This window comes from Bubalus kerabau, chromosome 3, assembly GCF_029407905.1.
Source record: "Bubalus kerabau isolate K-KA32 ecotype Philippines breed swamp buffalo chromosome 3, PCC_UOA_SB_1v2, whole genome shotgun sequence".
Lineage (NCBI taxonomy): Eukaryota > Metazoa > Chordata > Mammalia > Artiodactyla > Bovidae > Bubalus > Bubalus kerabau.
Window position 1 is genome coordinate 173,508,099 of NC_073626.1, and position 12,086 is coordinate 173,520,184.

General features: G+C 57.9%; 1 protein-coding gene across 5 annotated transcripts; it reads left to right on the top strand.

Annotated features, from left to right (window-relative positions):
- The first annotated feature begins 1,171 nt into the window (after nucleotides 1-1,171).
- On the top strand, nucleotides 1,172-6,287 carry PTMA (prothymosin alpha). Of its 5 annotated transcripts, none has more exons than XM_055573730.1 (5): nucleotides 1,175-1,460; nucleotides 4,290-4,361; nucleotides 4,618-4,714; nucleotides 5,011-5,189; nucleotides 5,554-6,287. In XM_055573730.1, exons 1-4 carry the CDS (start codon nucleotides 1,416-1,418, stop codon nucleotides 5,157-5,159), a joined length of 363 nt encoding a protein of 120 aa, XP_055429705.1. In that variant the 5' UTR covers nucleotides 1,175-1,415; the 3' UTR covers nucleotides 5,160-5,189; nucleotides 5,554-6,287. The 5 variants fall into 5 exon arrangements, with proteins under 5 accessions (XP_055429709.1, XP_055429705.1, XP_055429706.1 ...); XM_055573731.1 differs by having other exon boundaries at nucleotides 1,177-1,460; nucleotides 4,621-4,714; XM_055573732.1 differs by lacking the exon at nucleotides 5,011-5,189 and adding an exon at nucleotides 5,238-5,311 and having other exon boundaries at nucleotides 1,181-1,460.
- The last annotated feature ends 5,799 nt before the right edge of the window (nucleotides 6,288-12,086 follow it).

The window sequence follows — 12,086 nt, forward strand, 5'->3', positions numbered from 1 at the left end:
GCGATAAGAAGAGAGTGGCCTACGGTTTTTGGATCGTCCGAGTGGGTTGGGTCGCCACGTCACGCCACGCTCGCCGAGCCCAGCGCCATCTTGAGTGTGGCGTCCGGATGGTTCCCTTCTTCGGACTCCGCGTGTTCCCTAAATGGCGTCCAAAACTTCAAGGAGCCCCCAAGGACTAGCCCACCCGATCTGAGGGACCATTACTTCCCCTCGAATAACCTAGCAAGGAAATGTTCAAGTGCCCTTCACAGAGCTTTAAGTGGGGCGGGAGAGCGACAGACTCGAAGGCCGGGTCCTGGAAGCATCCCAGTAGCTGTCGCGACGGCAGTGACCGCTCGGGGCAGGCGCAAACCAGAACCCCGAAGTGCGGGCACCCGCTGTGTGTTGCGACGCCCGTGGGCTGTTCAGCTCGACGACGGAGCCCATGCCGGCCCTCGAGTCCCCTCGATGCACGAATACCCTCAATGTGAATGCTTGGCACGAAGCCCACTCGTCGGCTGGCTTTGGCGGCGGGTGCCTAGGCTGGGTAGTGGGCGAAGGGGTCACTTCCCCAAAGACTCGGGGCACCCAGAACTGGACGCGGATAGAGGACGTAGGGGGTGGCCCAGGTACGCGGGCCTCGGCCTCACGCCCTCATCGCTCGTCGTGGGGCTTTCCACCGACTTGCGCTGGGAAAATTCGTGGTGGAATGTGCCAAGGCGCGTGGGTGGAGGGGTGAGCATCCCCGGGCACTACGCAGGGTACCGCCCGGGGCGAGCACAGCCCTGCACCCGGCGTGTCCCTCCCCCTGGCTGGCAGCCGTCGTGTGGGCCAGCCGCCTCCTTCTGTTCCCTTCCCCCGTCCTTCCGAGCAAGCGCGGGGAGGGGTGAGGACGGAGTAGGGGGAAGATGGGGGCTGGGCGGGCAGCTTTGCCGCGCTTTGGCTTTCTGCGTCAGCAGCACCGAGCAAAACAGCGGCGGGAGCGCGCGCCCTAAATGCGAGCGCGCGCCCCTCCCCCAGCAGCGTCGATGCCGCCGAGACCCGGCAAACTCAGACCCCGAATGACAGGGCGGCCGGCGACTGCGCAGCACAGACGCACCAAGGCACTGCCGCTTTAAGCATGCTTGCCCATTGTTCGGAATCTAGCCAATGAGCGAGCGCCCGCTCCCTGCCCGCAGCCAATGGCGTTCGGGCAAAAGAGGCCGAGCGCCGCCCACTAATCTATATTAAAGGTTCTGGCGCCGCGTGAGTTCCCCACTGGCTGCTCTGAAAAGCCATCTTTGCATTGTTCCCGTCTCCGGCTTCCCTGATCGCCGCAGCCACCTCCGCCGCGCGCCATCTCCGCCGCCGCGGACTCCGGCAGCTTTACCGCCAGAGTCCTCGAACTCCCGCTTTTCTTCTCAGTCCGTTGCATCGGATCACCGGAGTGCCCCATCATGTCAGACGCGGCCGTGGACACCAGCTCCGAGATCACCACCAAGGTGAGGTTAGACGCCGCCCGCCCGCCCTTTTGGGGTCCGCGCGCCGCCACTGCCGGAGCGGTGTTTGGCGCGCCGCACCCGGCTCTGCCCCGAGCCCGCTGTTACTCCCATTCGCTGCGGAGCCCGCCCGCTCCCGGCCTAGGGTACTAGGTAGCCCACTCTTTGTGCGCGTGCGGGGGAGGGGGCGGGAAGCGCCGTGGGCAAACGTGATGCCCATCCGGGAGTGACCTGAGGGCCCTCAGGGACCCGGAGATGCGAGTGCGGAGGCCGACAGGCTCGAGGGGAGGCTGCCGCACGGGCTCCCGAAACTTGTTTGTGACTCTTCGGAGTGGCGGCCGGAGGATAGGGACCTGGCTGGGGGGTCGTCGGCCCACGGGGCGCGCTGAGATAACTTTGAAACTGGAGCGCTTTTGGAATCGGAAGTGCCGGGGTTGGGGGGGCCCGCGTGTGCGGGCGCGGGCCGGCTGCGGGAAGTGGCGGCTCCGTAGCGAGCGCCCATCCGCGGCACTACTCTTTGTTAGGCGCCGGGCGGCCGACTTTTCGCGCCTTGTACTGGATCCGAAGAGGTCTATCTGGACTAGGCTCCGATAAGGCGGAGCGGGGCGGCGGGTCCGCGGTGTCGGTTGTCTTCCCGCGGAGGTGTGAAGGTCTCCTCCGCCCTGGCTGCCCTCGGGGAGGGGAGGTGGGTTTCCCGGGGTGTAGAGGAGTGTGCCGGGAGCAGCCGCCCAGCCTCAGTAATTCACCAGCGGTACCAGGCATCGCTGAGGAGGAGGCGAGCCCACGCGCTGGAGGGGAGGAAACGGAAAGTGAAGGATCGGCGCGCCGGGGCGATGATGGGCGCCCCCCGCGGCTGCCCGGGGGCACCGAGTGTGCGGCTGCTTCGGGCACTACGCGGGCGAACAAAAGCTGCGGCCACGACTACCTTCTTGCGGGCCGAGCCGCGCGCCGGGGGCTGTTGAGGCCCGGTGATGCGGCTTCACTGCCCTCGGTTTTGAGATCCTGCGCCTTTGGCGCAGCTCCGCTCCTGCGCGCCGCGTCGGTCCCGCTCCCTGCCCTGGGGAGTGTCTCCGCCCTCGGCGGGAGCACAGCACTTTGAGGAGGAACCGCTTTTTTTAAATCCTTTGGTCCTTATTCGTGCCCCTACGGAGACAGGCGCGAGTCACCTTGGCGTCTCCTTAACTCCTGTGCCCCTGCCGTCACCCCTGGTTCTTTCCCAGGGGCGACTCCACGAGAGGAGCGGGGCTTGGGACACGGATATCCGCCGGGGCTCCCTCCGGTTCTCTCTGGGCCCAGCCAGGGAACTAGTTTGAAGGAGAGGGTCAGCCCTTCCCAGCGCGGGCGTTCGCTTTTCCCCCAAGGTGATTTCCCGCTAGGAGCCCTAAATGCCCCTGTTGAATGCGTCTCCGACGGCCTCCGGCTGCGGGACTGCTAAAGCCCCGCGGACTTCGGGGCGGCCTCCCGCGGGACTTTGCCCGCCAAATACAGAGACGTAGGCGCGCGCATCTAGGTCTGCGAGGAGAGGCGGCGGGGGCGCCCAGAGGCCCGGAAAGACTGGAGACCAACTGGCGCGCGCCCGGCGGTGCCAGTGCAGCCAGCGGGCGCCAGGTCTCCAGGGTCAGGGGCGCACTCGGAGGCCCCGGGGCCACGTGCTCCGCGCGCGCGGTGCGTGCAGAGGCCCGCGCGCAAAGCCCGCCGGGCGGGGGTTCGCGCCTGCGCGCCACGACCTCCCCGCCCCCACAACTCCCCGGGGCTCCGGCCGCCAGGGGGCGGGAGCGGGCGGTGCCAGGGTCCGCGCTGTGTCGGACAGGGAGCAGGACCAGGAGGATGGGGCCGGCAGGTGCCCCGGGGCCCTTCACCGGAAGGCGCCCGAGCAGCCTCCGGTTCCCGGGCTGCTCGAAGCCTGTTTGTGTTGGCGGCAGAGTGTGCCGCACTGGGTGGAAAAAATTACGGGGCTGCGGGGTGCCCGCGGCGGCGCTGCCCCTTGGGGCTCGGGCGAGGCGCGGCCTGACGGACACCGAACTGGCCCTCGGACGGGCGAGAGAGCCACGGAGGGACATTTTGGCGCTCCCAACTGCCAAATTTCAGGGACTGCGCGCCTGAGTGCAGCAAGGCCTCACTCAGGCCCAGGAGTGTTGTCGCCTGAGCCCGCGCCCATGTCCAGGGCTGTGGTCTGCCTCCTTCTGGGATGGCTGTGGCTTACGGAGGGATCGGTGGGATTCTGGTACCTTCAAAGAAAGCCTTGCGCTTGCCAGATCGTGGGCTCCGAGCTTGAGCTCGGCTGCGGGCCCTCTGGCTGGAGAAGCGGCTTCCCCAGTTTTGCCAGTTAGTTCCCTCCCATTCCCTTCCCAGGCTAGTCCACCCACGGGAATCCTCCCGCAGTGTCAGGGCCCTCCCCCATTGCCTTATTTATTTATGGCACATACCTGCTGTCTTCCAAGAAGGATTTGTGAGAGGCGGAGCTCTCTAGTTGGAAACAAGTCTGTGATGAGAGAGTGTGAGTGAAGTGTTCCCGGGCTCGTCTGCCCGGCCAGACAGGTTTCGGTCTGTGGTGCTACATGGCTTCTTTCCTAAGAAGCATGAGTAAAGGTGCGGTGGGAACCGCTGTTCTGGATCCATTTTAAAAAATGTGTGTGTTTTTAAGGGTAGAGAAGTAGGATGAGATCCCGGCCACAGACACTCAGTATTCTTTGCTCTCTCCCACCTGTAACTTTGAGCTTGTTATTTGGGACATCAGGATTGGCACTGAATCCCTCCTACCTGTAGGTCTGGGCCCCTTTGCCAGCCCTAGGCTACTCAGAAGACTTACTGGTTCCCTTTTCCTTTTTGAAGGACTTAAAGGAGAAGAAGGAAGTTGTGGAGGAGGCGGAGAATGGGAGAGAGGCACCTGCAAATGGGAATGCTGTGAGTGTCTGCTGTGGTCATGACCCCCAGCAGCTCCTGGCCTGGACTTCTTACTTAAGACTTTGGGCTTAATCAAGGGTGGGGCGGGGGGCCGAGGCCTTGGCCAGTTCTGTACTGGGATCTCTGGCTAGAACTTCAGGGGACATCTCTCCGGGGGTCTGGTCTGTAGAAGACCAGGGCAGGGTCTGGAAGAAGGGACGTTGGGGGCAGAGTGATGTTCTGTCCTCATCAACAAGCTGCTCTGCTTTCTGTCGAGGAGAATGAGGAAAATGGGGAGCAGGAGGCAGACAACGAGGTAGACGAAGAAGAGGAGGAAGGTGGGGAGGAAGAGGAGGAGGAGGAGGAAGGTGACGGTGAGTAGCTTTGTTCTTTCTGGTCTTTCCTAGCAGATGGGGAGGGACTGGGGTCTCCCTGGCGGGGGTGGGGTGGGGGTGGGGGTGGGGGTCCAAGGGACCACCTCCAACTGGGCTTGTAGCCACAGAGCGGATATCTTTCTCACTTTGGCCAGTGACTGTGGGGCTGTGTCCCCAGCACCACGCTCACGCCCACTGGAGAGTGCCCTCCATGCCCCGATCAGTTGGTTGGTGGGGCTTCTCTGGTTTCACTTGGGTTGTCTTACCTCTGATGACAAGCTGCCTATGATGGGCAGTGTGGGTGCAGCGACTGCCCAGTTTGACAGGCAGCAGAGATGGCTCAGCGGCACTCAACCCTGGTTACTCGGTTACTGGAGATTGCCCAAGGAGCTGCAGTTTTCCTGTCATCGTGTCCACCACCCCCCCTGTTGCTGGCTGCCACTGAGCGGAAGAGTCCCAGGACCCACTGTGCCTGGTTAGTTGAGGAAGGCAGAGTGGTTTACCTGGGCTTTGTTCTCACCAGGTGAGGAAGAGGACGGAGATGAAGATGAGGAGGCTGAGGCAGCTACAGGCAAACGGGCAGCTGAAGATGATGAGGTGGGTCTGGTCTGGCTTGAGTTGGGCGAGAGGGCTAGGATCTGAGACACTAACACTGGAGGGGCTGGTGGAACTTAAGTGGTTATAAGATGCAGTATATGGTCCTTCTCTTGAGCTGGAGTGGGAACAGGGGCCCTCTGGAACAGCGCATGCCTGGTTTTAGTTCTGCCAGCAGGAGCTCAGCCAGTGGGTGGGCGGGCCCAGGGGATTGGAAGAGGCCTTGACAATCCTTCCCTTCCCAGGATGACGATGTGGATACCAAGAAGCAGAAGACTGATGAGGATGACTAGACAGCAAAAAAGGAAAAGTTAAACTAAAAAAAAAAAAAAAGGCCGCCGTGACCTATTCACCCTCCACTTCCCGTCTCAGAATCTATAAACGTGGTCACCTTCGAGTAGAGAGTCCCGCCCGCCCGCCCCTGGCGGGCAGCGCCACCCACAGACGACAGCGCTCTCCACCACCCAACCAAAACCACAACGTGAATTTGCAACAGGGGAGGAAAAAAGAACCAAAACTTCTAAGGCCCTGCTTTTTTTCTTAAAGTACTTTAAAAAGGAAAATTTGTTTGTATTTTTTATTTACATTTTATATTTTTGTACATATTGTTAGGGGTCAGCCATTTTTAATGATCTCGGATGACCAAACCAGCCTTCGGAGCGTTCTCTGTCCTACTCTGACTTTACTTGTGGTGTGACCATGTTCATTATAATCTCAAAGGAGAAAAAAAACCTTGTAAAAAAAGCAAAAACAACAACAAAAAAAAACAATCTTATTCCGAGCATTCCAGTAACTTTTTTTGTGTATGTACTTAGCTGTACTATAAGTAGTTGGTTTGTATGAGATGGTTAAAAAGGCCAAAGATAAAAGGTTTCTTTTTTTCCTTTTTTTGTCTATGAAGTTGCTGTTTATTTTTTTGGCCTGTTTGATGTATGTGTGAAACAATGTTGTCCAACAATAAACCGGAATTTTATTTTGCTGAGTTGTTCTAACAAAGCTGTCTCAGGCCTGGTTTTTCTGTTTTGGTTTCTTTAGGCTTTCTCCAGAGGTGCAGGGGCAAGAAGAGGGGAGGATCTTGAACTCTGACCCTGCTGTCCTTCCTGGGGACAGTGGGTTGGAGACCTCAGTTGGGGGGGTGTGCCCCTTGGCACCAGGGTCTGGTGGGTGGCCATTCCTGTAGTCAAGGACTGAGCTGCAACTGGCTAATGGGGACGTGATGGAGCACTATAGAGCTATGGGTTGAAGGGGGAGCCACTTAACCAGCTTCATCCCTTCCTAGGATTGTAGTGAGAGCATCTTTACTGAAGTTGTTTAACCCAGTTTCATTGGAAAGGTGCCGACACCTCTATACGCTGGGGAAACAGGCTACATGCAGGGCTGCCCTCTGGATCCAGGAGGTGGGGTAGGGGGTGGTCAAGGCCCAAGTATGCACTCAGGGCCAAAGATCCCAGAGATGCTACCTCCCTATGGGACAGCTGCTAGCTGTGCCCTTCACCTCAAAGGCCTCACTGGATTATCCTGGCCACTGAATGGCTCCCCCTGGTGGTGGCATGTGGCACCTTCTGGTCCCTTAGGACATACATTCCAGGATACTAATGCAGCCTAGGTTTAGTCACTAAGAGCTAAGTCATGTCTGACCATTGGGACCCTGTAGATTGTAGCCTGCCAGGCTCCTCTGTCCATGGGATTTCCCAGGTAAGAATACTGGAGTAGGTTGCCATTTTCTTGTCTAGGGGACCTTCTGGACCCAGGGATTGAACCTGGGTTGCCTGCATTGCAGGCAGATTCCTTACCAAACTTGCACTTAACTCAAAATTCTGATCTCCAAAATAAACAAATACCTTGGTTGGGGGAGAGACACCCTGCCCCTTCAGCACAGTAAGGGGTGATAGGTGAGCTACTTGGAATTTTCAGACAGGTGAGGAGCCCTCTTAAGAACCTTCTAGGGTCTACAGATGAGCCTCATATGTGTGGTGGGAGGGGTCTACAGAGGAGCCTTGTGTGTGGTAGTGGGGGGGTCCAGAGAGGTGATTCATGTGTGTCTTTGTGGGGGTCCACACAGGAGCTGTGTGTGTGGTGTGAGGGGTCCACAGCGGAGCCTCCTGTGTGCTGTGACGAGTCCAAGGCGGAGCCTCGTGTGTGGTGTGAGGGGTCTACAGAGGATACTCCTGTGTGTGGTGTGAGGGGTCCAGAGAGGAGCCTCGTGTGTGTGGTGTGGGGTGTCCACAGCTGAGCCTTGTGTGTGTGGTGTGGGGTGTCCACAGCGGAGCCTTGTGTGTGGTGTGAGGAGTCCACAGAGGAGCCTCGTGTGTGGTGTGGGGTGTCCACAGCTGAGCCTCGTGTGTGTGGTGTGAGGGGTCCACAGCGGAGCCTCCTGTGTGGTGTGAGGGGTCCACAGAGGAGACTCGTGTGTGTGGTGTGAGGGGTCCAGAGAGAAGCCTCGTGTGTGGTGTGAAGGGTCCACAGCGGAGCCTCGTGTGTGGTGTGAAGGGTCCACAGCGGAGCCTCGTGTGTGGTGTGAGGGGTCCAGAGAGGAGCCTCGTGTGTGTTGTGAGGGGTCCACAGCGGAGCCTCGTGTGTGTTGTGAGGGGTCCACAGAGGAGCCTCATGTGTGGTGTGAGGGGTTCAGAGAGGAGACTGGTGTGTGTGGTGTGAGGGGTCCATAGCAGAGCCTCATGTGTGGTGTGAGGGGTCCACAGCGGAGCCTCGTGTGTGGTGTGAGGGGTCCACAGCGGAGCCTCGTGTGTGTGTGGTGTGGGGGGCTCCACAGCGGAGCCTCGTGTGTGGTGTGAGGGGTCCAGAGAGGAGCCTCATGTGTGTTGTGAAGGGTCCACAGCGGAGCCTCGTGTGTGGTGTGAGGGGTCCAGAGAGGAGCCTCGTGTGTGTTGTGAGGGGTCCACAGCGGAGCCTCGTGTGTGGTGTGAGGGGTCCACAGAGGAGCCTCATGTGTGGTGTGAGGGGTTCAGAGAGGAGACTGGTGTGTGTGGTGTGAGGGGTCCATAGCAGAGCCTCATGTGTGGTGTGAGGGGTCCACAGCGGAGCCTCGTGTGTGGTGTGAGGGGTCCACAGCGGAGCCTTGTGTGTGTGTGGTGTGGGGGGCTCCACAGCGGAGCCTCGTGTGTGGTGTGAGGGGTCCAGAGAGGAGCCTCATGTGTGTTGTGAAGGGTCCACAGCGGAGCCTCGTGTGTGGTGTGAGGGGTCCAGAGAGGAGCCTCATGTGTGTTGTGAAGGGTCCACAGCGGAGCCTCGTGTGTGGTGTGAGGGGTCCACAGAGGAGCCTCATGTGTGGTGTGAGGGGTTCAGAGAGGAGACTGGTGTGTGTGGTGTGAGGGGTCCATAGCAGAGCCTCATGTGTGGTGTGAGGGGTCCACAGCGGAGCCTCGTGTGTGTGGTGTGAGGGGTCCACAGAGGAGCCTCGTGTGTGGTGTGAGGGGTCCAGAGAGGAGACTGGTGTGTGTGGTGTGAGGGGTCCAGAGAGGAGCCTCGTGTGTGTTGTGAGGGCTCCACAGCGGAGCCTCGTGTGTGGTGTGAGGGGTCCACAGCGGAGCCTCGTGTGTGTGGTGTGAGGGGTCCAGAGAGGAGCTTCGTGTGTGTTGTGAGGGCTCCACAGCGGAGCCTCGTGTGTGGTGTGAGGGGTCCAGAGAGGAGCCTGGTGTGTGTGGTGTGAGGGGTCCACAGCGGAGCCTCGTGTGTGTGTGTGGTTTGGGGGTGTCCACAGCAGAGCGCCGTGTGTGGGGTGTGAGGGGTCCACAGCAGAGCCTCGTGTTTGGTGTGAGGACTCTCAAGAGTCTTCTCCAGCACCACAGTTCAAAAGCATCTATTCTTTGGCACTCAGCTTTCTTCACAGTCCAACTCTCACATCCATGCATGACCACAGGAAAAACCATAGCCTTGACTAGACGGACCTTTGTTGGCAAAGTAATGTCTCTGCTTTTGAAAACGCTATCTAGGTTGGTCATAACTTTCCTTCCAAGGAGTAAAGCGTCTTTTAATTTCATGGCTGCAATCACCATCTGCAGTGATTTTGGAGCCCCCAAAAAATAAAGTCTGCCACTGTTTCCACTGTTTCCCCATCTATTTGCCATGAAGTGATGGGACCAGAGGCCATCATATTAGTTTTCTGAATGTTGAGCTTTAAGCCAACTTTTTCACTCTCCTTTTTCACTTTCATCAAGAGGCCCTTTAGTTCTTCACTTTCTGCTATAAGGGTGGTTAGTGTGGGGCAAATAACTGAGCCCTGCTGGGCCTCCATCTCCTACTCTGCCTGAAGGCAACACTAGCAAGAGGCGTGTGCCATGGCCCAGAGCTGCCTTTCCTAGGGTCTTAAGTCTGCACTGTGAGCTCTCCACACTCATTTTCCCATCCGTACTGCTCACCCCTCCAAAGGTTTGGTCTGAAACAGACCTTGCTACCTTCGGCAGAACCCACTTCTCTGTAGTCCTGAGTTTAGTACACAATTTATCAGTGCCTGGGACGTGTCCTCGGGATACAGGGTCACCTGGATCCTATTCAAGTTCTCTCCAAGGGAAAGGACAGGATTCTAAGGGACCCCAAGTTGGAAGATTTGTGGGGAATGGGCGCCCCCTGGTGGACATAGAGAAACTGCATGTGGCTCTCCTGCGTTCAGCACCTTCCAGGAAAGAGCCATTCTGGCCCTAGCCCCTAGCGAACGCAGCCTTGGCCAAAAACAAGATCTTCCTCCCTCACTGTTGCTGGAACTCCAGTCAGACATGAAAGTCGGTGGTCATTTCCCAAGCCTTCCCTCTGGACAGCTGATGGCCTATCTCAGGGTTCTGATCCTTGTTTTCCTGGAATGGAGACCGCAGGCCTCCCAGAGCCAGAGCTGAGGCCAGGGTTGGCTCCTCTGGAGTCATGGGAGTCCCCTGGATTCTGGACCTTCCTGTTTCAAACTCCCTCTTGTTTCAAAGTGTTAGTCGCTCAGTCATGTCCGACTCTTTGCGACCCTGTAAACTGTAGCTCACCAAGGCTCCTCTGTCTATTGCCCTTCCCTTCTCCAGGGAATCTTCCCGACCCAGGAATCGAACCCGGGGTCTCCTGCACTGCAGGCAGATTATTTACCGGCTGAATACCAGGGAAGCCCTCTCTCTTGTTCAGTTCTGTTGAAAGGCATGGTGTACAGAGTGTCCTCCTAGGGCAGGCACAGCTTTTGGCCATCTCTGGGCCCTATTGTAGGACTCCACACAGTGGCTGCTGCTCTGATGAGGCTCTAGGGCCTCAACTGATTGGATTTGGGGGTGGGGGGAGGGAGTTCCCAGCTGTACTCCCTGGAACTCTGCCTCCCTTCCAGGCTGCCACAGGCCCAAGGGCCCGGATCTGGGGTCACCTCTCCACAGCTCCGTTGCTGGCCCAAGGGCCCAAAGGCCTCCCAGGTCCCAGTCCTTCCAGGACCCTGATGCCCAGTCTCCCCTGTTTCCTCCCGTGTCTTGGATGCAGGCCAGCCCTGCTTGCCTCAGGTCCCTGGCTACTCTGGTCCCTCCTAGTGGAAGTTGTTTTGTGAGGATGAAAACCCCAGTAACAGCTTTACTTGAGCTGGTCCAGTTCTGCTGTGTGGCTGCTTGTCCCTCCCAACTTCAACACTTTGTAGGCAAGGAGCTATACTCAGCCTATGGAGACCTCAGTCTATGCCCACAGGGTTTGGTCTGAGCTCAGAGAGGTGATGAAGGCTCAAACAAGGAAATAGTGGTGAAACATTCTAAAACCGCCTGGGACATTGACCTTATATACTGGGTGAATGATATGTGCATTATTTATGGAGACGGCCTCGCAGCCAGTGACTGTTGTGGGATTCCACGAAGTTCTGGGCAGAGCCAAGAACCCAGTTAGAAGGGTGTATGTGCCCTCGGGAGCTTTCCATCAAGGCTGCTGCCCATAGCAACATGAAGTGCCAGGTGGTCGTTTGAGACAAGCTCATTTCACATGCACCCATGCTGGGGCCCAGCTGTGAGGCTCTTGGCAGCAAGCAAATCCCTTGAAGGAAGCAGATGCTAGTGAGGATTCCAGAAGGTACTGGGGACATCTGTTGTTTTTGCGACCAGCAATCTTTACTGTTCTCTTGGCAATAATCTCCTGAAACTGTCCAGTCTGCCTCCTGGATAATTTCCCCTCTTCCAATCTTAATCAAGCCTCACAAGAAGGATGTGGTTTGGTCCTGGTCAGTCAGTGCCTGGAAGCCCCCACTGGCTAAACAGATTGGCTCAAGTTGATCCAATCAGAGTGAGACCTGAGATTTTTGCCTGAGTTGCTGGGAAGAGAACAAATTTGATTCTGAGCCTTGGGCATTGAACTTGGGCCGCTGAGTAAGAAGCTGAGGCTGCAGCCCACATGGATAGCAGCAGAGTTGAGCCAAAAGGCAGAGGAACCCTGAGTTTTCTGATGACATTGCTCGAGCCTGAGTCTAGCCATGCCTGAAGCTAGAACAATCTTTTGACTCGTTAATTATACATGTCAGTAAATTTCTTCCAGTTTAGGCTGGTTCACGTTGGGTTTTCTGTGGTCTCTGAGTCATACCAGTCAACAGGTGTATACAGGGCTCCAGGCTCTGGTCTCCAAGGCCAACCAGGCTTCCATGAACAAAGACAGCCTGAAGGAGGAGGAGCATGGAGGTGTGGGGGATTGCTTCTCTGGTGAGGTTTCCAGGTTGAGAGGAAACAGAGGGAGGTGAATCAGCCTCAGAAGAGGCTGTGATGCTCATGGCCAGGCTCTCAGCAGGATGGCAGAATACTGCTGGATTCATTCTCAAATGGGGGTGGGCACTGGG